Raw genomic sequence first — 23877 nt, forward strand, 5'->3', positions numbered from 1 at the left:
ACAGCAATTTCCTTTGTTCCTGGTTACATCTCTGATGGGTGTACTGAAAAAAGACTCTGCAGATTTAAAAAGATATCATGAGAATAAAACTCCAACATTAAAAACATTCTCTATTGAAATCAGTGCAGTTTATGCACATGAAATGGCACAAAATTCATTCATTTGTTCATTTTATTTATATGCTGATTTTACACACACACTCACAATTGTGCTCAAAGTGGCTTACAACAAACAGGATGCATTTCAAACAAACAGTACAAAATAATTTCATAATAACATAGCAAGACAAAAATACAATAATATACAAAAATACTGTAAATATAACGAGATTACTTATACAACATGTAGCGTCCAATTTTCAAAAATAACATGGCAGCTTCACAGTTCCACCTTAGTCCTAGAACAGACTTCCTCAACCTCGGCCCTCCAGATGTTTTTGGCCTACAGCTCCCATGATCCCTAGCTAGCAGGACCAGTGGTCAGGAATGATGGGAATTGTAGTCTCAAAACACCTGGAGGGCCGAGGTTGAGGAAGCCTGTCCTAGAAACACCCCTCCCATGATGCTGCAGCAGGTTCTTATAAGGCTTCCAAGGGAAAGGGGTGGGGTAGCTGGGAACACCCCCCCCCCCCAAAGCTGCTCCATAACTGGCTTGTGGATAAAGTCATGGCTCCAATATCCATAATGACCTATTTTGGTGTTCAAATTGATCCAACTCATTACACAGCAGCATTGTGAATGGAGAACTATCTCCCCCAGAAGTTATTCTGCTATAATAATAATAATAATTAATAATAATTAATTATTTCCACCCCGCCCATCTGACTGGGTTTCCCCAGCCACTCTGGGCGGCTTTCAACAGAACATTAAAAACAGAATAGAACTTCAAACTTAAAAAAAACTTCCCTAAACAGGGCTGCCTTCAGATGTCTTCTAAAAGTCAGATACAGTCATACCTCGGGTTACAGCCGCTTCAGGTTTTGTCTTTTCGGGTTGTGCTCCGTGCCAAACCCGGAAGCGCTGAATTGCAACCTGCGCATGAGCAGGCGCTGGTTGCGAATGCTGCAGGTTGCGAATGTGCCTCCCGCACGGATCACGTTCGCAACCCGAGCTTCCACTGTAGTTGTTTATTTCCTTGATAACTAATGGAGGGTGTTCTACAGGGTGGGCACCACTACCAAGAAGGCCCTCTGCCTGGTTCCCTGTAACCTCACTTCTCGTAGGGAGGGAACCGCCAGAAGACCATCAGAGCTGGATCTCAATTACTGGGCTGAGGCCGTTCAGGGCTTTAAAGGTCAGCACCAACACTTTGAATTGTGCTCGGAAATGTACTGGGAGCCAATGTAGGTCTTTCAGTTTGAAATGGTGAATGAGATTCTGTGTATACATTGCCGGCATTTATCAGACCAGTATCCAAAGTGAGCTCTTTTATAGGTGCACACACAGAATTGTTTTATAAAGTTAATCCATTACTTTCAGTGAAAGTGAGGATGGAAACCTTATTCTGTGCCTCTAGTGGTCCTACCTGGATTGGGTCAGCATTGTTCTTTTAAAATACTCTAATTATTTTATTTTCTCTCTACCACATACGTATAGGGATGTGTGTGTGTGTGTGTGTGTGTGTAACGCTTATCCTACGTATTCTAATGCAATTATTTTATTTCCCCTGTCCCACACGCCTAAAGTAGTGGATGATGTGGGGAATTCACAAATAGTTGCTTGGATTTGAGCAATTCTTTCCTCTTGGCTTACAAATGGTACATCCATAAATCAAAGCCAGCAGCTGTCCCATAACTTTTAACTAGGGCTGTGTGCTTTGTATTCTGTAGTTCATTGCGAGATGAGTGCCACAACCCCAGAGTCGTTCGCAACTGGACTTAACTGTCAGGGGCCCCTTTACCTTTTAGCTCATTGTTTGGAGGTAAGAAAGGTGTGCAGGATTGAGTAGAACATAAGCTTTCAATTAGAAGACAAGAACAACTGCTGGCAATGCTGTAGACAGGGCTAACAGCACAGCCCTCATCCAAGTAAACATAATAATGCTATAAACACAAGTAAGACGTGATTGGGGATAAAGAATGTGGTCTGTTCAGATGTGCAGGCAAAGCTCTCACTCAAGTTTATTCATCGTTTTAGGTTTGTCCACCATTGCTGACAACAATCATGCAATTCTGAAACAATCTATCAGTTGTATACATTCTATGGGATTTAGTTAACCAAGTACTGTAAATTTCTTTAGGATCGGGTTGTGCGTTAGAAGGCTTCTGCTCTGTCAAGAGCCCATGAAAGCGTAGTACACTTTGAGATTACAATAATAAACCACAAATGACTGTCATAATGGTGTGAAAATATGAATCAATGCTGTTTTGTTACTTTAGCACATTGGTGCGGGCATACCCAAAATTAGAAAAAGGAGACCCCATGTCCAGGTAACTATGGATAGAGGCGATTCTTAGAGTGTTTAAAGATGCATAGAGCTGAAGCTGTGACTAGAGAGCTTCTGTTTAGCTTCCTGGGAAAACCTAACTAGGCTGTTTACTTGATCAAACAGCTTCTAAAGCATGAAGCTTGCAAACATAGTGTGGATGCTTGTGGAAGATGTTGCTTTAAGTAATTACGTGTTGCTGTGAACAGAACTGAATATATGCTTTTGCCACAATTCTCAATCTCACAACCCCCCACTCCCCAAGAAGTTTAGAATCTGGAGAGGGAGGCTGCTTCTTCTGGATTTATTTTACTGTAAACCTGAAACCCTTACATTATATTTGATAGACTTTTGAGCCATATTAAAGATTTGTGGTTTCCCACATGCAGGTAAAAACGTGGTGCTTATTGTTTCATTTGAAGCTGTGTGTCTGTGAATGCTGTACAGAGCACAGCAAAACTGTTATTTCTCTCACACACAAACAAAAGTATTTTGAATTCCCAGTGTGTTCAGATTATCACTACCATCCCCCCAAATCAACACACTTTAGTGATTTCATTTTTACGTTGCTGCATCGTTTTATATCTCCTTCTGTCCTTCATACAGTATTTACCTTATTAACTAAAATAACACACCCTACCTTGTAATAGCCATGCTGTAATATGCATTCTTTTCTTTCTTTCGTTCTTTAGTGGTGTCCTTCCTTTATTAGTTGTGCTCTTGCATGGCTTTTTCACTTTACTTCCTCAGTCATGTTTTATGACTCCAGCTGATAAGATGCGTAGAAATGCAAACCATATAGGATTGCTATCTAAAAGCATCCTAGCAAAATGGGAAAGGAACAGTTAACGGAGTCTAAAGTTTGGCCTTTTAAAAAGAAAATCAGCACCTTTTTTGGGGGGGCAGTTAAGATGGATGGCTAAGAGTTAAGAGGCTGCAATTCTGTTCAGTGTTACCTGAATAAATGCCTGTAAATTCATAAGTGTTTACTTCTTTGTAAATAATACCTAGATCCTATTCAAGCACATAAGCACATTTATTTTTTCAGATTTCTGATTGCCCTATCCCCTTATTCTGATAACCATTAAAACTCGCAACATCTATAAAACTTAAATCAAGGAAGATGTAAGTCAATGGAAGACACAGACTAATTGTTCCTCAAAACTATTGACAAATGGTGGATATAATCAAGAGGCTTTATTTACTGTACATAGAGCCCAAGGACACAATCCATTAGAAGGTTCTCCTTTGCAAGTCACATTGAAACAAACGGAACTTGAACATGATGCTGTTCAAAGGGAAATCATTGTTGTTTCATCCACTGTTGTTGTTGTTTAGTTGTTTAGTCGTGTCCAACTCTTCATGACCCCATGGACCAGAGCACGCCAGGCACTCCTGTCTGTTTCATCCACTATCCCCTCGGATTAATTCTTATTATTCATTTCTATAGTGTTTAAATCCAATATTATGCCCTTGCCCTAAAACTCAAGGTTATAAAGGTCCCTGAGTCAGGTTTATTTCGTTATTTTGGACTTAAACCATATTAAGTATCTAAAAAGATTAAATGCATGAGGCTTGCACAAGAGAGCTTCGCAGTGGAGTGTGATCTAAGCATTTTATTAGGGACCCCTTTGCTTTATCTGTAAACATTCATTTCATATATGTATTATTCAGAGATAGCCGAAACTTTTAGATTCCGTAACTGTGACTAAACCATGCTATCATTTTTTAGGGTTTTTTAAAAGGTTGATTCTTGTATTATGGGTTATTTATCACATTGTTTTCTTTTGTGTCCTTGCTTTGTTTACTGGAACGGGATATGGACTGCAATGCTGCTTTTGCCACAGCAATGCCTTCATGCATGCTGCCTGGGTTTGATCCTTCTAATGCCATTCCATTGCATGTAAGAAATTCATTATTTAAATTTGATTTGCTTTACATTTGAGAACTAGACTTTGTGAAGGTTAAGTTCTTGTCTTCTTTTAACTACCGTATTTGTTATTCATTTTTTAATTTTATCACTGTTTTCTCTCAATGATTTATTTCACTAAAGTTGATTTATTTGTGTAGATGAATAAGAGCTTTGCAGTTGTAAAATGCATATAATTGTACCAGCAATGATCTGCATTTATTTCAATTGGTGTTCAAATATTTTCAAATCCAGGGCAAGATTTCCTCTGCTCTTTCTCTTATTGAAGCAAGTTTCTAAAAAGAACAACAAAAAGGAACACACTGTCTATTTAGTACCTTGTTAATATGATCCAGATGAACATAATGAGCCAACTTTCTTATTTCTATCTCTAAGCAGTTGCTCGGTCATTGACTAGTAGAGCTGTTGACAGATTTTGGACTGTTGCATCCCTTCCTTGCACATGGTTCTGGTAAAATCACTGGAACTATTGGCGACTCAAGCTCCTTTCTGACATTTTGCTAACACATTGTAATCAGTGTGCGACGCAATGTGTGAGCTGAGATTGGGGGTGCACCAGTTGAATCTGACACCAACATCACACATCTCACTCCTAAGATCTCTGCCTTGAGTGTGGACATCTGAAGAGGGGAAATCTATACACAAATGCATATATATGATCTGGAATCCTACACTTGAAAGTCTATGTGTGTAAAGTCTATGTACGTACCAGTAGACTTTCCCTCTTCAGATGTCAGGGACATGAATGCTCCCATCATACCTTTGAATTTCTCCTGGAATCAGTGAAGTATGAGAACAGACAAGTATGGGAACAGATATTTTATCTTCTGGCATTTAGGAAAATATGTACATATTCACCTCAACAAAGATCAGGGCATACTTTCTTCTGTTAGATGGTGGCTGCTTTAAATCTCTCCCATGTGGCAACCATTACCAATGTTCCCTTCCCTGGGTGACTACTCCGTGGCTCTCTATATTGTGCTTTTTGTCAAAGGAATGTACATAATGTGTTCCCCAAATGTCAATGCTGAAAGAGTGAGTTGACATGGGTCTTGTCTGCCTTTTTGCAGGATCTGGTTAGAAGAGTGGTAAGGAGAGAATTGCCTAGGCCTAGCAGGTCTGAGCACTGTAAGACTTTAAGGCAGGAGTTAGGTAGGAATGTGCCTCTATCTACAATCATGGCAAACCATCCTCATAGAAGGTAGGCCGTGACTGAATTTCCCAAGTCTGCATTGAAGAACCTGTGGCCCTTCAGCTCTCCCTTTCCCCAAGGATTGCCCATGCTGGCTAGAACTGATGGGAGTTGGAGTCCCACAGCCTGGGGAGGATCACGGGTTCTCTCTCCTTGCTATCAGGAGTGGTATGATACTACTTTGTGGTAGTGAGGGCCTGATTGTATCAGCAAGGAAGACTAAACTTTCTGAAGATATTTTCAAAATTACCTGTCAGGACTGGATCCCTTTTCAACAATGAGGACTTCCCTCCTCCCCTTATTTTTCCTTTATCTGAATTTAATCCTTTCTCCTTTGATTCCTATCTTTGCCCATCAACCTCTGCCATTAATTTCAAAAATAAGGGCTTTTACTCCTATGGAAAAACAAGTCTTTAAGCAGAGGCTTGACAGGCATATGTCAAGAATGCTTTGATGGTGTTTCCTGCTTGGCAGGGGGTTGGACTGGATGGCCCTTGTGGTCTCTTCCAACTCTATGATTCTATGATTCTAAGTCTGTTATACTTAACTCTCCTCTGTAGAGACTAGCTATAAAAAGTTTTCTTCCTGCCTTCCTTCTTTGTGTCCTCGTGATGCTGTATCTGCCTTCTCAATTGCAGTTTCTACACATATATTTTGTGAAATAATTTAGATTGAGGAAAGAGCCTCAGTACATTACCAGGCTCTACATTCTAGGGTAAACTAATTATCTCTTGCACAATTATCTCTTTTTAAAAAATATATATAATTGTTAAAATGGAAATACTACATTTTTTATAGCTGTACTGATTAAAAACTAGAGAGGTAAGTAATTCCACCTTTATGAGTCCCATGAGTTTCAAGATAGAATTTGAATGAATTCAAGCAATTTATTCCTGAATGCAACATGGCAAAAAATAAGAAATATGTTTATTATATGCTGGTTTGACACTTCTTCTTCAGAATCCTAAATCTCAGGAGCCAGTGACGCTGGATTTTCTGGATGCAGAGCTGGAAAACGATATTAAAGTTGAGGTAAATGATATTGATTAATCACTGGGTATATCTACACATAGGAAAAAATGCTATAAATAAGTCAGAAATAAAATCATTATGTAAACATTGTATAGAATTCTTTTGCTCTCTAGTGCCATCTGTTGTTGCATCTTTATAACAAATTCAAAACATTGTTCTTGACTAATGTAGCTGAGTGCACTGTCTTCATTGTTAGGTAAGCTATTTGTTTTCTGGGACAAATAAAGCTCGCCTCTACCCCACACACGGTGTTTAATTTAAAGTGACTTACAACTAGTTTTAAAACAGCAACAGCAGTCAATAAAATATGTAAGAATAGGGAGTTTTCATAAAAGAAAACCAGCAGCTAAATGAGCACACACACAATCTTAAGCAGCTCAGCACACATAAGGAGCTTTTTATCTGATGCCTTTTTTCAAGTAATATCAGTGAGCGATAGGCCTGCTTGGGGAGGGCATCCCATGACCCTGAGTTCCACAACCAAAAATCCCTTTCTCAAAGATCCTTATGGATCAGAGAACCCTGCTTGCAGTGCAGAGTCAGAAATCAGATCTTGGGATTCTATTAAGCAAGCACTGAATATTTTACACCTAGGGGTAATCAACTCAGCCCAGTTCTGGCTGCTCGGAACTACAGTGGGTTCTGGGAATAAATTTTATAAGCTCTGCTTCCAAGAACCTTGCTAAAATAGATGTTGGGGATTTGATTCATGCATTGTTGGGCTGCGGCCAGCATGGCAATTAATGGGGCTGCCAGTGATTCCATCATTCACAAGCACCGCACTTTCTTTGAGAGCCACTCCAGACTCTGCCTTCGTCTCAGGGCACCCCAATTCCGCGTGGAGCAGTGGGCGGACAAGGGCAAGCCGAGATTGGGCGGATAGGGGGGGGGATGAAAGAGAGCAGAGGGTGGGCAGGTGGGATGGTGTGTGTCCCCCTTTGCCTTCCCAAAAAGTTGGAGGGCATGTGATTTCATTGAAATGAATAAGCTATGCTGTTTAATGTAGCCTCAAGCATGGCATTTAGGCAAATCTTGTTTAAATTTTATGATTTCTTACACAGTGCAGGAAATGATCATGGACCCTGTTCAAAATTAGTTGAATACATTGGATTTGCTTCTTTATTTTTGTAATTCTCCTGATTGTAGATTCGGAAAAAAATGATAGATGGAGAAAGCGGAGATAGGACATTTAGAACGCTGGTCAAGTCTCAAGATGAGGTGAGTTTTCCATGCTTTGAACATGGTTTGTGTGTACCTATTAAGTGTGGTGGGAATTTTCCTTAATTTGTTTGGGAGGAATGGGTATGCTGTGGTGTAGATATTTTCAATTGAGTCCATCTCTAGGTGTATCCATTGTTTTGTCTCATCTTCCTGTATATATGGGATTATATGTTGTATTTGGTTGGCTCTGTAATATGTTTCTATGTTGGGGATTCCCCATCCTCCTTGTGAGGTGGGGAGATGCAGGTATTTGGCGCTTATTCTTGGTTTTTTATGCGAGAAGATAAAAGAGTGTAGTTTTCTCTACCATCTGTGAAGTTGGGTTGGGGGAATCCAGATTCTAGATTCTATTCCAAGCCCCTGCAAGTGCATGTTAGGAATTGTCTGAAACAAAAATATTCCAATTGCTTATTAGCATCATGCATTTGATACATGATGGTGGTGATGTTCAAGGTCTTCAAATCTGAAACTGTAGTGGGAGAGAAGCTGTGGTCTGGCATTTGCACATAGAACAACATCTCACCTCAGATTAAGAGAGAGCTCTTCTTTGACTGTGTTCATAGATGCCACAATCTGTGTAGGAGGATTAAAAAAAATCCTAGCTCAAGGTTTGAACCTCTGGCAGTGGCATACCTACATTTTTGGAGCCCTGAAGCTTGAACTATCATGGGGCCCTCTTTGCAACCATCTAGGTCTAGGTAACCACCGTTATCTTATTCAATGGGGTTGTTCCATGGCAGTTCACCACACCTTTACAACATTCTGTTACTGACTCTCAAACTTTGGGGTTGTTGAAATATATGCAAGGAAAAATTAATCCGTTTGAGTCATGCAACTCAAATTTGGTCTAATAGGCCCATTTTTGAAAGCTTCATGGATTTCATAGTAGATCCACTCCTGACCTCTGGGTGGGGGACGTCAGGCCTGGGCGCTAAATGCAAATTCCTAGACCTCTCTGTTTGCCCTTTGGAGAGAACAGGGAACACTTCCTCACTGGTCTTCTCCATGAGACATTTGGTCTGGCTACAATCTATCCTTGAACTGTGGTAATGCCTCCTGCTTTCTTGGAAGGAGGGTGCCGAGGTGGGTGGATGGGTGTAGAAACCTGACTTTTGACTGCTCCAGGGACTTTTGACCTTTGTGCAGTCTACTGGCAGTCAGCCCTCAGAAGGTGGCCCACAAAGGGATGTGACTGCTAGGCTGTTCTTCAGCTCTGCTTTGAGAAGGACAGAGACAACATGTTGTCACAACTTGCCGAGAACCCTAAAATGGTAGTTATGCATTTGGAAGCAGACTACATATACATTTTTTTCCTTCAGACTTAGATCACATCAAAGCAAGTCATTTTCAGATGCTACGTTTCCACAAAACTTTCCTCAGAATGTTTACATGTGCTCTAGCCATAAAAACAGGTGCTCTATAAAAGGTTTTCTGCTCTCTCTAGAACTCCTAAAAATCAAAATCTTGTTAATGTTTATGTTTAAATTGTACCTAGATAGAAGCAGGACACCTGTTGCGGTGCATTTGAACATTATTAGTAACTCTGCAGTGCAGCAGCTGTACAGTTTTTATCACAGGCATTCCTATAAATCTGTGTCTCTCAGTATAACATTGTAATATGCTACAGCTGGCAAGGAGTTACACTTTAAATGATGAAAACTGAATGAACCTGCTCCTCTGGGATGTATTAACTCTGATTAAATCTCTACAGCGTGCCCAGGGACCTTCTAAAATTTTCCATCATGGGGCCTCACCTTCATTCATTCTGTAATTACGTGAATTGAAAATTTCAGATTAATCTTGCCCTCCAGTAACACACATATATTTGTGCTTCTATCGATGCATACTGGCTGTCCTGTTCAGTGTGGCTATGTTCTCCATTACCATAGCCTGGAATGAAGAAATCCATAGGCCTGGTTGCCAGTAGCAGCTTTCAAATTGGTCATTTTACTCATGCCCAATTGTATATAGCTGCCCAGAGTGGCTGGGGGAACCCAGCCAGATGGGCAGGGTAGAAATAATAGATGATGATGATGATGAGTATAGCATCTAGATCAAGGGAAGTAATAGCACCACTGTATTCTGCTCTGGTCAGACCTCACCTGGAGTACTGTGTCCAGTTCTGGGCACCACAGTTCAAGAAAGATACTGACAAGCTGGAACGTGTCCAGAAGAGGGCAACCAAAATGGTCAAAGGCCTGGAAATGATGCCTTATGAGGAACGGCTTAGGGAGCTGGGTATGTTTAGCCTGGAGAAGAGAAGGTTAAGGGGTGATATGATAACCATGTTCAAATATATAAAAGGATGTCATATAGAGGAGGGAGAAAGGTTGTTTTCTGCTGCTCTAGAGAAGCAGACACGGAGCAATGGATTCAAACTACAAGAAAGAAGATTCCACCTAAACATTAGGAAGAACTTCCCGACAGTAAGAGCTGTTCGGCAGTGGAATTTGCTGCCAAGGAGTGTGGTGGAGTCTCCTTCTTTGGAGGTCTTTAAGCAGAGGCTTGAGAGGCATATGTCAAGAATGCTTTGATGGTGTTTCCTGCTCGGCAGGGGGTTGGACTGGATGGCCCTTGTGGTCTCTTCCAACTCTACGATTCTATGATTCTTCTATGATGATGATTATATTTACAAACGGTGCTGGAAAATAAATAAATAGAATCAGACCAGGAAATGGTGTGAGAGAGCTGGACCTTGTGGCTCACAAGGTGACCCTCTCCAGCGCCCAAAGAGGATGTCATTGAGGACAGAGGAAGAGACCTGGGCTTTGTTTACACTGCTCAGCCTCAATGCCTAACAGCTGGTGCATGTGGTGGAGCAGCAGTTCACAGTACTCCTTTTCTCTGTGGGAGCATCTTGGGCACAGAGTTTCACACATAAATAATGTGAGAGTTTCTCATATTGCTAGGCATGTTTCATATCTATCAACTGCACAGTCTTAAGGTTTTATATGATAACAATTTTAAGGTTGTGTTGTCATTTTGTTTTACCATGTAGGGGAAATCTAAATTGCCAGAAAGGAATAATAAAAAAAATGAAAATAATTTTGGACAACATTAGGCTTGTTAGATATGGAAAGTAATATAAAGCTTTTAATTGTAATACCAATGCAATGAGGATTTGTTCTTGAATCTTGTAGAGTAGGTTTTTTAAAAAACTATTTTTTTTAGCTTTCTTGAGATCATGGAGAAAATGATGGTCTTCCTCAATATTTTGCAGCGCTACATCGACAGAGGAAACAGAACTTACACATGGACAGCTGTAAATGGTACTGATTACAGGTAATAAAATTTCGGGTTGTGTTGAAAAGCAAAAATATCCTCATATCCTTAACCTGGCAAATTTTGTTATACAGGCAGCCCTCCGTTTATCTGGGGGTTACGTTCCGAGGCACCGCACATGTCAGTGAAATTGTGTATAATTGAAACCCAATAAAAAAAGTCCACAAACACCCTGTTCTGCCCTTTTAGTGATGCTTCAGTGATGTCTTTATGGCATTTTTCAACCTAGGATGCAGTATCTAAATGGCCACATTCTCCTGCCAGTTTTGTCATCAGAGGTTAGGCAGATTATCACCAGAGTCATAGAGGCACTTGAACCCAGGTTGTGGAATGAGACATTCTCTTGCTGCCTACTTTTTGTGGTTGTTCCTGACTTAACAAAGGCAGAGCTCCCTTCTTATCTTCCCTTATTTCTACATGGCTTTGCCCTGGCCTGTGTTCTGCTCCTTCAAAATTCCAGTTTAATTAATACAGTTTCTACAAATTATTTTGGAAATGGAGCACGCTCAGGTGGCTTCAGCTTTCAGTTCCTTCAGTTCACCTGCATTTCTCCCTCTCTGGTGTTTAATTGATGAGCACAAGAGCTCCTACACACTGGTAAACATCCCACCAAAAGAACCTTGTTGCAGCCTTGTATGACTACCCCAAAACTGCTTTTTCCCCAGTGGTGTTCTTTTAACGCATGTGCGCACAATGGTAATATAGAGGGAGGAGAAAGGCATTAATGAGCTGAAATGAAAACAATAAAATTGAAGATTTATAATAAATCTCAGAAACAAAAAGACAAGCTAATTTCCACAGGGCCTCTTCCCCCTTACAAAGGTTAAACCTTCCCCCTTTCCCATTAAGTTCTTCTAATGTACTGTAATCTTAATAAATAAATAAGCTTTAAATGACTGGTGCATGGGAAAGAGACAAATAATCCTACACTGTTGATCAGTAAAGAGGAAACATTTGAGATTTCAAAAAACAGCCATCACTATCTGCTCCAACTGGTGGGGTTGCTGGCTTTTGATTGAAAAAAATATATCTAATACTAGTCCATTGGGTGGAGCTTGGCGTACTCTAGTGGTAGCAGAGTCAAGAGCAGAAGTTTTTTGTTTGCTGTGGCTGATAGTGAAAGTCAAGGTGGACAGAGCCTGCATTTGCTTTCTAGTACTGTGCTCTAAACCACAGAGCCTAGGGCTTGCCAATCAGAAGGTCGGCGGTTCGAATCCCTGCAACGGGGTGAGCTCCCGTTGTTTGGTCCCAGCTCCTGCCCACCTAGCAGTTCGAAAGCACGTCAAAGTGCAAGTAGATAAATAGGGACCGCTCCGGCGGGAAGGTAAACAGCATTTCCGTGTGCTGCTCTGGTTCGTCAGAAGCGGTTTAGTCATGCTGGCCACATGACCCGGAAGCTCTGCGGACAAACGCTGGCTCCCTCGGCCTATAGAGCGAGATGAGCACACAACCCCAGAGTCGTCCGCGACTGGACCCAACGGTCAGGGGTACCTTTACATTTACCTTTTATTGTACAGGGAACTGAATGTGTTACCAAATTCAGTTGCACTGGCTGCCGCTACCAGGCTACTCTACCACCATAACCCACCCTGCATGCTTCAGCTTAACCAAAGCCAGGGAGAGCTCCTATACATTCTGCCATCTCTAAAGGGCTGAGTTTGGCTCTTTAATGCATGTCTATAGACTCTACAGGTCAAGCATGTCCACTAAATAAAAGAATCATGTTCATCTTCATTCATAACATGCTTGCAAATGCAATTCTGGATTTTGCACACATGAATCTGGCAATTTACCGCAAGCCCAGATAGGCTGTTGTTGTTGTAAGTGCAACTTGAGTCACAAAATATACTATTCTGGAAGCCTAGCAACCCTTGGAGCAGATTCTGTGTCTGAAATAATTTCCTTCCTATCTGCCTTCTGGTGATTTATATTATTTGACAATAACTTAAACTGAAGTAGTGAAAATTATTAGATTTTGGATCTTTCAAAAATGAATGCCAACATTTGATGTTATCTATCATTAGCAACCATAGTTCCCTGTTTACTTGCCCGAAATTGTAATTAGGGGATTTCCTGTCTTATTGCTCTACCTCACTGGTTATCTTTTTGACAGACTTAATCTTCAAAGTCTTGTTTGATTCCTCTCTGGGCTGAATTTTTTTAAAAAAATGTCTTTTGGGTCTCCTGGAAAAACAGCAGTTAAGTCTCCCTGGAGACAACAATTCTGTAGACATATTTCTACATAAAATTATAGATGTTGATTAGTGGGTTCTGTTCAGCAGTAACTGCTAATAACAGAGAAGCCTTTTCTGATTTCCCTTGAGAGGAATTGGTGGAAAGCTGTCACCAAATAAAGAGTAATCCCTACTGTGTACAGTTCAAATGGCAATTGACTATCATGTCTGTAGCTGAGTATCCTACAGTTTCCTTTCAATGTTCCTCCACAGGCATCTGCTGGAAATATTACATAATAAGCAGTCCTGCTCCATGTTAATGACAGCTAAGGGCTACAGTGGTATATTTAAATAAATAAAAAAAGTTTGTTCCTCCATACGTGGTATTAAAATTCATCATCTACAAGGTCTCCTGCTAAGAGATAGTGTCTTCAATGGCAGATAACAACAACTATTATTATTATTATTATTAGCAGTAGTAGTTAGCCAATATGTATATTTAAATAGAAGTCAGGCTAGTGATAAATCTGAATTGGACCTTGCAACTCTGCAGAACAAAGCAAAAATCCTATAGGCCATGCAAAGCTCTTGGGACATTATAAAGAAGTCTTTCTCATTCTGTTGCCCTCAGGTGTTTTGGATTACAATTCCCATCATCCCTCAGCATTGGCCACAGTGGCTGGCGCTGATGGGAGTTGTCATGCAAACCACCTGAATGGAACCAGTTTGCAAAAGACTGTTGTAGAGCAGCCATAATACGTTAACAGACTGTAGTGTGGTAAGTACCATATAATCCTATATAATAATGTCCATGTTGTCCCTGCGTCCAGATGTCCCGTGTGTCCCTGGGGTACTGCGCATGTCCCCCAGAGACACAGGGATTGGACGGAGGGACAACCAGGGACACAGGGATTGGACCCGTGCTCTCGGGACACAGGGAACAGCCAACTGCCGCTCCGCCAACCGCCGCTCCGAAGCCCAGTCTCATGCTGGAGGTGCGCGGTGAGGCGGCGGGGGAGAGAAGCGCTCCCCCCCCGGCAGCCTTGCCGCACACCTCCGGCATGGGACGGCGCTTCCTCGGGGAACCCGAGGAAGCCGAAGCGGCAGCGGGCACGGAGGGAGGCCCGCTTTGGCTTGGCAGCGGCGGGAAGAAGGGGAGGAATTCCTCCCCTTTTTCCCGCCACCGCCAAGCCAGTCCCGGAGCCGAATTGCGGCGCGGCGGGGTTTTTCGCTGTTTGCCTCCCCCAGGGGAAGGCAAACGGCGAAAAGCCCCCGCTGCGGACTGGCTTGGCGGTGGCGGGAACATCCCGCCACCGCCAAGCCAGTCCCGGAGCCGAATTGCGGCGCGGCGGGGTTTTTCGCTGTTTGCCTCCCCCAGGGGAAGGCAAACGGCGAAAAACCCCCGCTGCGGACTGGCTTGGCGGTGGCGGGAAGACCCGCCACCGCCAAGCCAGTCCCGGAGCCGATTTGCGGCGCGGCGGGGTTTTTCGCCGTTTGCCTCCCCCAGGGGAAGGCAAACGGCGAAAAACCCCCACTGCGGACTGGCTTGGCGGTGGCGGGAAGACCCGCCACCGCCAAGCCAGTCCCGGAGCCGATTTGCGGCGCGGCGGGGTTTTTCGCCGTTTGCCTCCCCCTCAGGGGAAGGCAAACGGCGAAAAGCCCCCGCTGCGAACTGGCTTGGTGGTGGCGGGAAGACCCGCCACCGCCAAGCCAGTCCCGGCAGGCCGCTTCCTCTAGCGCCCGTTTTTAAACGGGCTAAAATCCACTAGTATATATATAAAGGTAAAGGGACCCCTGACCATTAGGTCCAGTGGTGACGGACTCTGGGGTTGTGGCGCTCATCTCGCATTATTGGCCGAGGGAGACGGCGTACAGCTTCCAGGTCATGTGGCCAGCATGACAAAGCTGCTTCTGGCAAACCAGAGCAGCACATATATATAAATGCTTTAGACATGCAAACAGATCTATCCAACTTGTCTTTGGCTCCTGAAGCACTTCCCAGTCTGGTGCAAATAATAAAACTGCAGCTCACATTAATAAGCCAAACATATTCACTCAGGGAGCAACATTTTCTTCAATGTGTAAGGTACAAATGTGACTCACCCGGTTTATTTTTAAGCAAATGGAGTTGTAGAAAACCCCATGTGGATTGAGCCTTTCAACTCTCCTGTCAAAACAACTTAATGCTCAGTTACTGCAATGCATGAATACTCAGAAGTAAATGGCAATCACTGTCTCAATAAACAGACCTTGCCTGCCTTCCTCCTTCAACCCATCCTAATTTTTCAAGTTGTGTGCAACCTTTAATCTATCCTGCGATACTAATTTCCTGTTAAACAAAGCCATGAAAAATGGTGACTGTTCTGTAAATGTCGAGATGGGGTCAGAAAGGACGTCATTCTCGGTACCACACGTTTAATTTGGAGCAGTGGAGTTCAAATGCAGCAGAAAGCAGTAAGCGGATTTAGTGAAGTAGTTAGCCAGGCAAATGTATGCCATGAAATCACATGTTCCATGATTTTCTTACACACCAAACCTAGGGAAAATGCTAGGATGATAAGGCTCCGTGGTATTGAAATGTGCCTTTATTCTCACCATTTAATGTTGATTTATTTATTATATAGTTTGGCCTTGGTGTTACCATCCTACAGCTTTTACTACATAAAAGCCAACATTAAGGAAGCACTAACTCAGGCAAAATGTAAGTAGCCGTGACCTTTCTCCAGAATCTGAGTATTGTGTGTGGTCTGTAGAATGGTTCTCCTGTCCTTTTTCTAACGCAACATTTTTAAAGCCATGAAGCTCCTGTGAAGTTCAGCAGTATTGCCATGAATTCTGTACCCCCAACTCTGCAGCAATGATTGCAAGTCATTGCGTGAGCATGCAAGGTACAAAAGTATTCTACACAAGTAGAATATGTTCTGTTACTCAAATTGCACTGGTCAACCTTTCTCTCTCATCTCCTTGCTTATGTTTCTTAGAGAAGCAATGCTTGGGATATCCTCTGTTGCTGTCTTTTTAAGGGTCTAATAGCTAATGCATTGAATAGTCCATCTCCAAGGTATGAGTTGTGCGTTTTGAAATCTAGCCTAGATTGTGTGCATAGTGTGACTTCGCTGGAACTCATTGTGATTTAGATCAATCTCTGGATCTAGGTTAAATCAGGTTTCCTAAATTTTGGATTGTAGCTGAATTGTTCTGAATGTTTGTGATATGAGTGGATATAATCTGGATTGCGTCTAATGTGGATTCTTTTCTAGTAGACTCAAATGGTTCCTTCAGGTCCTAAGCTGTGTATGGCTTTCAAGCCGTGGAAGCTGGTCCACATGAGTGAATGGGGTGCTGCCTGGCCAGCCTTGCTCTGTCCTAAGCCAGCCCCCACATGCCTGTTCCCCTGTTAGGGGGCAGCACGGCCTGCCAGATGCCTCCTCCTTAGGCTGAGTGTTGCTTCTTGTAGCCACAGCTGCTATCAAGGTGCCAGTGAAGCTCTTTGAATTCTGGTGTGTGTTGCATTTCCAGTGTTTAGTCTCAGTACAAAGCCTATCAGGTGTATTTTGAACTTAGTGCAGTTTCCCTAGGATTCTTCAAAGGGAGCCCTATGTATAACTCTTCTGTCATTTATCCAGGGGGTGTCCTAGGCCAGGGGTCAGCAAACTTTTTCAGCAGGGGGCCGGTCCACTGTTCCTCAGACCTTCTGGGGACGACGACTATATTTTGAAGAAAAAAAATAATGAACGAATTCCTATGCCCCACAAATAACCCAGAGATGCATTTTAAATAAAAGCACACATTCTACACTCACAATAAAAAAAATCACATTGAAACAATTTAAACCAATGCTATAACACATTGCAGGCAGCAGTTAAAACCAGTCATGTAAAAATTTCATAAAACTATCAGCCCAAAGCTTGGATGAAATAAGATGCAGGTAGAAGAAGCCTAAACAATATGTGTCTTGCAGTCTCATGCAGGCGAGAAAACCAGGTTGTTTTAGCTTCCTTAAGGTTGTAGTTAGTACATGACTGATGACTGTGTTTGGCTTGGCAAGTCACACATTATCCTCACCTAATTTAGGACTTTGGGTCTGACTTTTACTTAGCAGTCATCTATCTTCCTACATTGCAATCTTTTGAATGTCCCTTGTAGTAAGTATTTCTGCATTCCTATTCACATAGAAAAACAGCAGCAAAATGCCCCCTAATAGCTGCTCCCTATTATGTAAGAATAAACCATGTGTTGCTGCCAAGCTGAAAGCTAGTCTTAAAGCTGTTTCATAGATATGTGATAAATATATGCTTTTTGCAACACAGCACATTGCATGATTCACTTCTGAACTTGGGAGCAGTCTGTAAAATCTTGAGTGCAAGATCAATAATTCTGGGCAAAATTTCTTAGGAGCCCCCTGAGTCAATATTTCCATTACACAGATCCTCGAAATAGGTGCATTATATAGAAGGTGCATGAAAGTAAGTGTTGAAAAAAGACATGGGTTGAAGTTTTCAGAGATGTTTGTCTTTTCTCCAGAGTACAGCTGTAGAGAAAATGAACCTTTGATCTCTCTTTATGCCACAATATTTTTATTCAAGGGGCTGGTTGAATAAAATATTGGTTTGTGACCCCTTTTGCTTTACCCTGTTTTTTCTGTTTCCCTGCCTTCTCCTTCTGATGGATTATCACAGTCCCAAAGGGCAAGTATATTCTTGTTGCTCACTTTCCCCTCTGTTTACTGTTGCTCATATTGTCTGCTTCTATTTCCATTCCTCCTGAATGTTCTCCTTTGTGTCCTAAATATTGGAGCTTCTCCCATGCCAGTTGAGTATTAGAAAGACAGAGAAGGAAAAATGATGTATTTTCCACAATATGCTTTTCTATTCATGTTGTTCTTTCACCCTTATTTATTTGACTCTGTCACCTCCCAGTCCATAGAGAAAATCAGGACACCTCCCCCCCTGCAAAAAACACCTGTGCTTTCAATAACTCTGACTTCAATTTATGCTAAGTAAAATATTTTAACCTTGGTACAGTTTACATCTTGTTTTCATCTTGGCATTCTAACTTCTTGAACTTCAGCTACCATGTTGTCAGACAATGCAACTCAATAATGTGCTAGCTTTAACTTGCACCAATTATTATAGTGTTCCATTTTTTCATTCGGAAAAACTTTCTGACAGTAAGAGCTGTTCAGCAGTGGAACAGACTCCCACGAGAGGCGGTGGACTCTCCTTCCTTGGAGGTTTCTAAGCAGAGGTTGGATGGCCACCTGTCATAGATGCTTTAGCTGAGATTCCTGTGTTGCAGGGAGTTGGACTAGATGACCCTTGGGGTCCCTTCCAACTCTAAGATTCTATGATTTCATGTTGCTGTTTTATGATAAGTGAAGGGGAATTAGCCAGGGGAAACATTACTGACATCTGGATGCTAACCATCTGATGTCTGCAAGGGTTGCCCTAATACCTTAATGTTTTGTAACTGTTCGCCAGTGTTTTTCTTGATGCATCCCATTACATATTTGGGATGTAACTATATCTCAACTGAGATTGATTAGGTTGAGCACGGGCATCGGCTTGCATCCCCAACTAGGCTCTCCCCTCCTTGGAGACTCGTCACACACCAGATTCGGTGCTTTCATTGTGCTTACTTTAAACCAGTTTTTCATTATGCACAAGATTAAACCACACTTTCACATTCTTGGCTTGAGAGATGGGCAGGGCCGTCTTAAGGTCATCGGGCGCCCCCCCTCTTTTTTAAAAAGGAAAACTCTTACCTGGCGTGCCAGGCGGCGGGAGCCTCACGGCGGCCCCCGCACCTCACAGCAGGACCGCGCTGTGCTGGAGGCTGCCTGCCTGTCCGATGCCGCCGGATTGAGTGGGGGAGGGGGCGTGCTCCGCACGGCCTTCCTCCCTTCTCCCAGCGGAGCGGGGTGCCTGGGCAGGACGGGCCACGCCGGGTTCCTTCCCGCCAACAGGGCGCTGCGTTTCATTGGTAGAGGTGTTGCCATGTGGCGTCACCTCTGCCAATGAAACACAACGCCGGGGTGAGGGATGATCGTGGCGCTGCAGAGCGGAACAGGGTCCTAGTGCCCCTGTTCCGCTCGCTTCCCTCCCTGCTCTCACGGTGCGGCTGGTGGAGGGAAAAGGGAGGCCACCGTGAAGCTCCCCCACTTGCTGGGGCTCCCCTCAGCGCCCCTCAGCGCCCCCTGATCGCCCAGGCGCCATGGTGCATTGCACCACTAGAGTCAATGGGCGAGCCAGGCCTGGAGATGGGCGAAGAGGGAGCATGTGGTAATAACTCCTTCCTGGCTTCATAAACTATGGTTTGTTTGGCTGGCCTTACCATTCTGCAACATTGTTTTCTCACCTTTTTAAAAGCAGTATTTAAAAAGTCAGAATCTTGTGAAATTCGTTAATGTTACCGTGATGTACAGTACTCTCTAACTCTAGAGCCATGATTCCAAGTCATTGTGTGAGCTTGCAAGGTACAAAGAGTACTCTAAACAAGTAGAATATGTTCTGTTACTCTAGTTGCACTGGTAAAACTTTTCTCCCTCATCTCCTTGCTTACGTTACCTAGAGACACAGTGCTTTGGGTATCCTCTATTGCAGTGTTTCCCAACTTTTAGGTTATCCAGTGGGTTTTGGACTACAACTCCCATCATCCCTAGCTAGCAAGACCAGTAGTCAGGGATGATGGGAATTGCAGTCTGAAAACAGCTAGACATCCAAGGTTGGGAAACACTGCTCTATTGCTTTGGGTATCCTCTATTTAAGGAAGCAATAGCTTATGCTTTGAATAGCCCACCTGCAAGGTAGTTGTGTATTCTGGAATTTAGCAAAGATTTTATGCAACATATGATGTAGTAGTTCAACTTGCTTAGGTTTGTGTGGTAGTTTAATTGTTCTGAATGCTTCATGCAGTGTGTGATATGAGCGGACGTAAATTGGATTGTGCCCTTATTGGATTTTGTTCAAGTTGTCGTTAAAGTGAGAAGCAAAAAATGAGAAAAGGAAAGAATGTGCCAGCATAAGAATACAAAAAAGAAAAAAGAAACCCTTTAAGGAACACCAAAGTATAATTTATTCAACCTGGACTGAATAAATCTGAATAAATCATATTTGTGTTTGCCTTGAGGAATGAGAGGGAATCATAACTATCTTCCAATATTACATCTGAGTCTGTACTGTTAGCAACCCAGCACTACAGAGATCTGCCTGATCTCTGTTGGGAAGGAATTCTATATGTCAAATTTCTGCCCATACTTACAGGCAAGCCTAGGAAATTTGTAATTATTGTGGTCTGCTGCAGGCAGGAAAAACAGGTAGTTTTAACCTCCTGAGGGCTGTAGAATGTGAGGGATGACTGTATTTCGCTTGGCAGGCTGACTTTAGGACTTTGGGTCTGACTTTTACTTAGCAGTCATCTGTCTTGCTGATAACTTCCTACATTGCAATCTTTTGTATGTCCCTTGTAGTAAGTACTGTGTGCAACTGTGCATTCCTATTCATATTGGAGGGGGGGGGAATGCTCCAGGGAGCAGCGAAATACATCAGATAGCTGTTCCATATTATGTATGAATTAACCGTGTGTTGCTGTCAGCTCAAAACTAGTTTTCAAGTTGTTTTATACATACGTGATGGATATACAGTATATATATTTTTGTGGCCCAGCATATTGCATAATTTATTTCTGGACTTCCTGAACTTGGAAGCAGTCTGTAAAATTCTTGAGTGCAAGATCAATGATTCTGGGCAAAATTTCTTAGGGGCCCCCTGAGTCAATATTTCCATTACACAGATCCTTGAAATAGCTGCATTATATAGAAGGTACATGAAAGAAAGTGTTAACAAGACATGGGTTGAAGTCTTCAGAGATGTTTGTCTTTTCTCCAGAGAAAGCTGTAGAGAAAATGAACCTTTGATCTCGCTTTATGCCACAATATTTTTATTCAAGGGGCTGGTTGAATAAAATATTGGTTTGTGACCCCTTTTTGCTTTACCCTGTTTTTTCTGTTTCCCTGCCTTCTCCTTCTGATGGATTATCACAGTCCCAAAGGGCAAGTATATTCTTGTTGCTCACTTTCCCCTCTGTTTACTGTGGCTCATATTGTCTGCTTCTATTTCCATTCCTCCTGAATGTTCTCCTTTGTATCCTTGATCTCAGGCCAAAAAGTAGGCAAGTCTACCTGAGAGTAAGTACTATAAGCGGGGCACCACCACCCGGAAAGCTCTTTCCTCAGTTGTCCCCCAGTGAGAGCATCCAAACCTGAATCTCCAAAGATGACAAGGTGTACAGAGACCTTAATGTGGGAACAGGTGTTCATTCGGGTCTCAGGCTATGTGGAGGCTGGTCGACTTGAGTTAATGTGGCTCTCACTGCCCCACCAGCCTCACCTGTCCTGAGGCAGCACCCAAATGCTTGCCTTACATCCAGCCCAGGGGGCGGCTCTCCTTGTCTGCTGCCTCCTTCATAGTCTCAGTGTTGCCCCTTGTAGAACTTAGCAAGGAGGAAGATGAGGAGGGAACTAGAATCAGTTGACTCTGCCTGCTGTGGGCTTGCACTTGTCCTGCTGTTGGTCTCCCTGCCTTTTGCTCTACCAGTCCCAATGGGCACCAGAAACTACTGCTTCCAAGATGCTGCAGAAGCTCTATGCACTCCATTGTGTGCTACGTTCCCACTGTTTGGTCTCAGTTTGTAGCCTATTGGGCGCACTTTGAATTTACTGCAGTTCCCCCAACGGTCTTCATAGTCTTCTATCACTTATTCACAGGAAGGCTAAGCAGCAGCTCTGGCTTGCCTCTTCACTGCTGCTGCTTTCCTACAAATTTCCACGCAGTTGGCAATCCTTTTCTAGCTGCTCTGTTTGTTTGTCTCAAGCTTATAGCCCATCCTTTCTCCCCCCAAAGGGAGCTCAGGGCAGTTCATAATAACAAAAGTACGTAGAAAGGATTTAAAGCAGGGGTATAATGGATTGCAGAGAGCAGTTAAAAGCAATCATGTTAGAACTTCATAAAACCATTGGATGAAAGCTTAGATAAAATAAGGAAGTCTTTGCCTATTTTCAGAACACAGGTGGGGCAAGCCTATACAATTTGTGACCTGGTGGTCTCACACAGGCAGGTTGAACCTACTTCAGGACATGAGTGATGGAAGTGTTTGGCTTGGCAGGTCACACATTGTAGACATACCGGTACCTGCCAAGTTGCTGTCAGAGAAATAAGGGGCCGGGCTGGAAATAGCAGACCGGAAGTAGCGCTGCCGCCATTTTGGAACTGGGCAGAGCATGCTCAGAAGTGACTTTTGATGCTGCTTTGCCCAGTTCCAAAATGGCCGCCGCGCCAGAAGTCGCACTGCAGCCATTTTGGAATTGGGCAGAGCAGCATCAAAAGTCTCTTCTGAACATGCTCCGCCCAGTTCCAAAATGGCCGTCGCGCCAGAATAAACCGGGAAAAAACTAAAAAATCCGTTTTTTCAGCTAGGAACAGCTGGAAAAACGGGGATTTCCCGGGGAAAACGGGAGACTTGGCAGCTATGATTGTAGAGGTCTGCTTTGGTTCTTAAGAGTCTATCTAACCTTCTCTTAGCAGTCTTCCGTCTTGCTGCATTGACATCTTTTGTACGTCCCTTGTAGCATTGTGCGCGTTCTCCATGTCTTATGCTGGTCACATAGGAAAGCTGCTCCAGGGAGCAGTGAAATGGCCCCAATAGCTGCTCCACATAATGTACGATTGACCCTTTGTTGTTGCCAGCTCAAGCTGTTTTGTAGTTATATGATGGATATACGTTGACAAAAGACGTGTTCAAGTCTTCAGAGATGTTTGTCTTTTCTCCAGTGTACAGCTGTAGAGAAAATGAACCTTTGATCTCGTTTCATGCCACAATATTTTTATTCAAGGGGCTGGTTGAATAAAATATTGGTTTGTGACCCCTATTGCTTTACCCTGTTTTTTCTGTTTCCTTGCCTCTTTCTGATGGATTATAACAGTCCAAAATGGCAAGTATATTCTTGTTGCTCAATTTCCCTCTATTTACTGTTGCTTATACATGTTGTCTGCTTCTATTTCCATTCCTCCTGGATGTTCTCCTTTGTGTCCTTCATCTTGGGGCTTCTCCCATGACAAAAAAAAAAAAGATAGGGAAGGGAATATGATGTATTTTTTCCTCACATGTTCTAAATTGTTTCTTTTTTTTCTCCTTGCTTCTTTGACCCTGTCACCTCTCAGTTTATTAAGAAACTCAGATTAACACCTCACCCCAAATTTGTGTTTTCAAGAACTCTGAAATGAATTTATGCTAAGTAAAATATTTTACCTGTGGCACATTTTACAAGCCCTTTTGGTTTGCATCTTGACATCCCCATGGCTTCAGCTTTAGTTGCCATATGGTCATGCTTAGCAGGTCAATACTGTGCCAGCTTTACCTTGCACCAATTATTGCAGTATTTCAGGCTGCGTTGCTGCTATTTAATGATAAATACATGAATCTCTCTTTTAATGTGAAAATGTGGATGGTGGGGTAATATTGATTGTCTTTGCTGCTTCCATAGTGCTTACTTTAAGCCAGTTTTCCAGATTTGCACATCCATATTAAACCACAATTTCACATTTTAGACATGCAAGGAGAAACAC

The 23877-nt window shown here is 42.8% G+C and overlaps 1 protein-coding gene across 7 annotated transcripts in view; it reads left to right on the forward strand.

The window, feature by feature from the left end:
• Positions 1-23877, forward strand: part of CACNA2D1 (calcium voltage-gated channel auxiliary subunit alpha2delta 1) — a 407398-nt gene that overhangs the window by 350715 nt on the left and 32806 nt on the right. For 4 of the 7 annotated variants that reach the window (XM_088651903.1, XM_035127296.3, XM_088651905.1 and 1 more), the window contains 4 exons: positions 6507-6578; positions 7725-7796; positions 11020-11081; positions 15880-15956. In XM_088651903.1, the coding sequence (XP_088508029.1) occupies positions 6507-6578; positions 7725-7796; positions 11020-11081; positions 15880-15956 (283 nt within the window). Of the gene's footprint in view, positions 1-2377; positions 2429-6506; positions 6579-7724; positions 7797-11019; positions 11082-15879; positions 15957-23877 lie in introns of all 7 variants that reach the window. The other 3 variants (XM_088651901.1, XM_035127294.3, XM_088651902.1) reach the window with 1 other exon arrangement.

Source organism: Zootoca vivipara, chromosome 9 (assembly GCF_965207765.1).
Source record: "Zootoca vivipara chromosome 9, rZooViv2.hap1.1, whole genome shotgun sequence".
Lineage (NCBI taxonomy): Eukaryota > Metazoa > Chordata > Lepidosauria > Squamata > Lacertidae > Zootoca > Zootoca vivipara.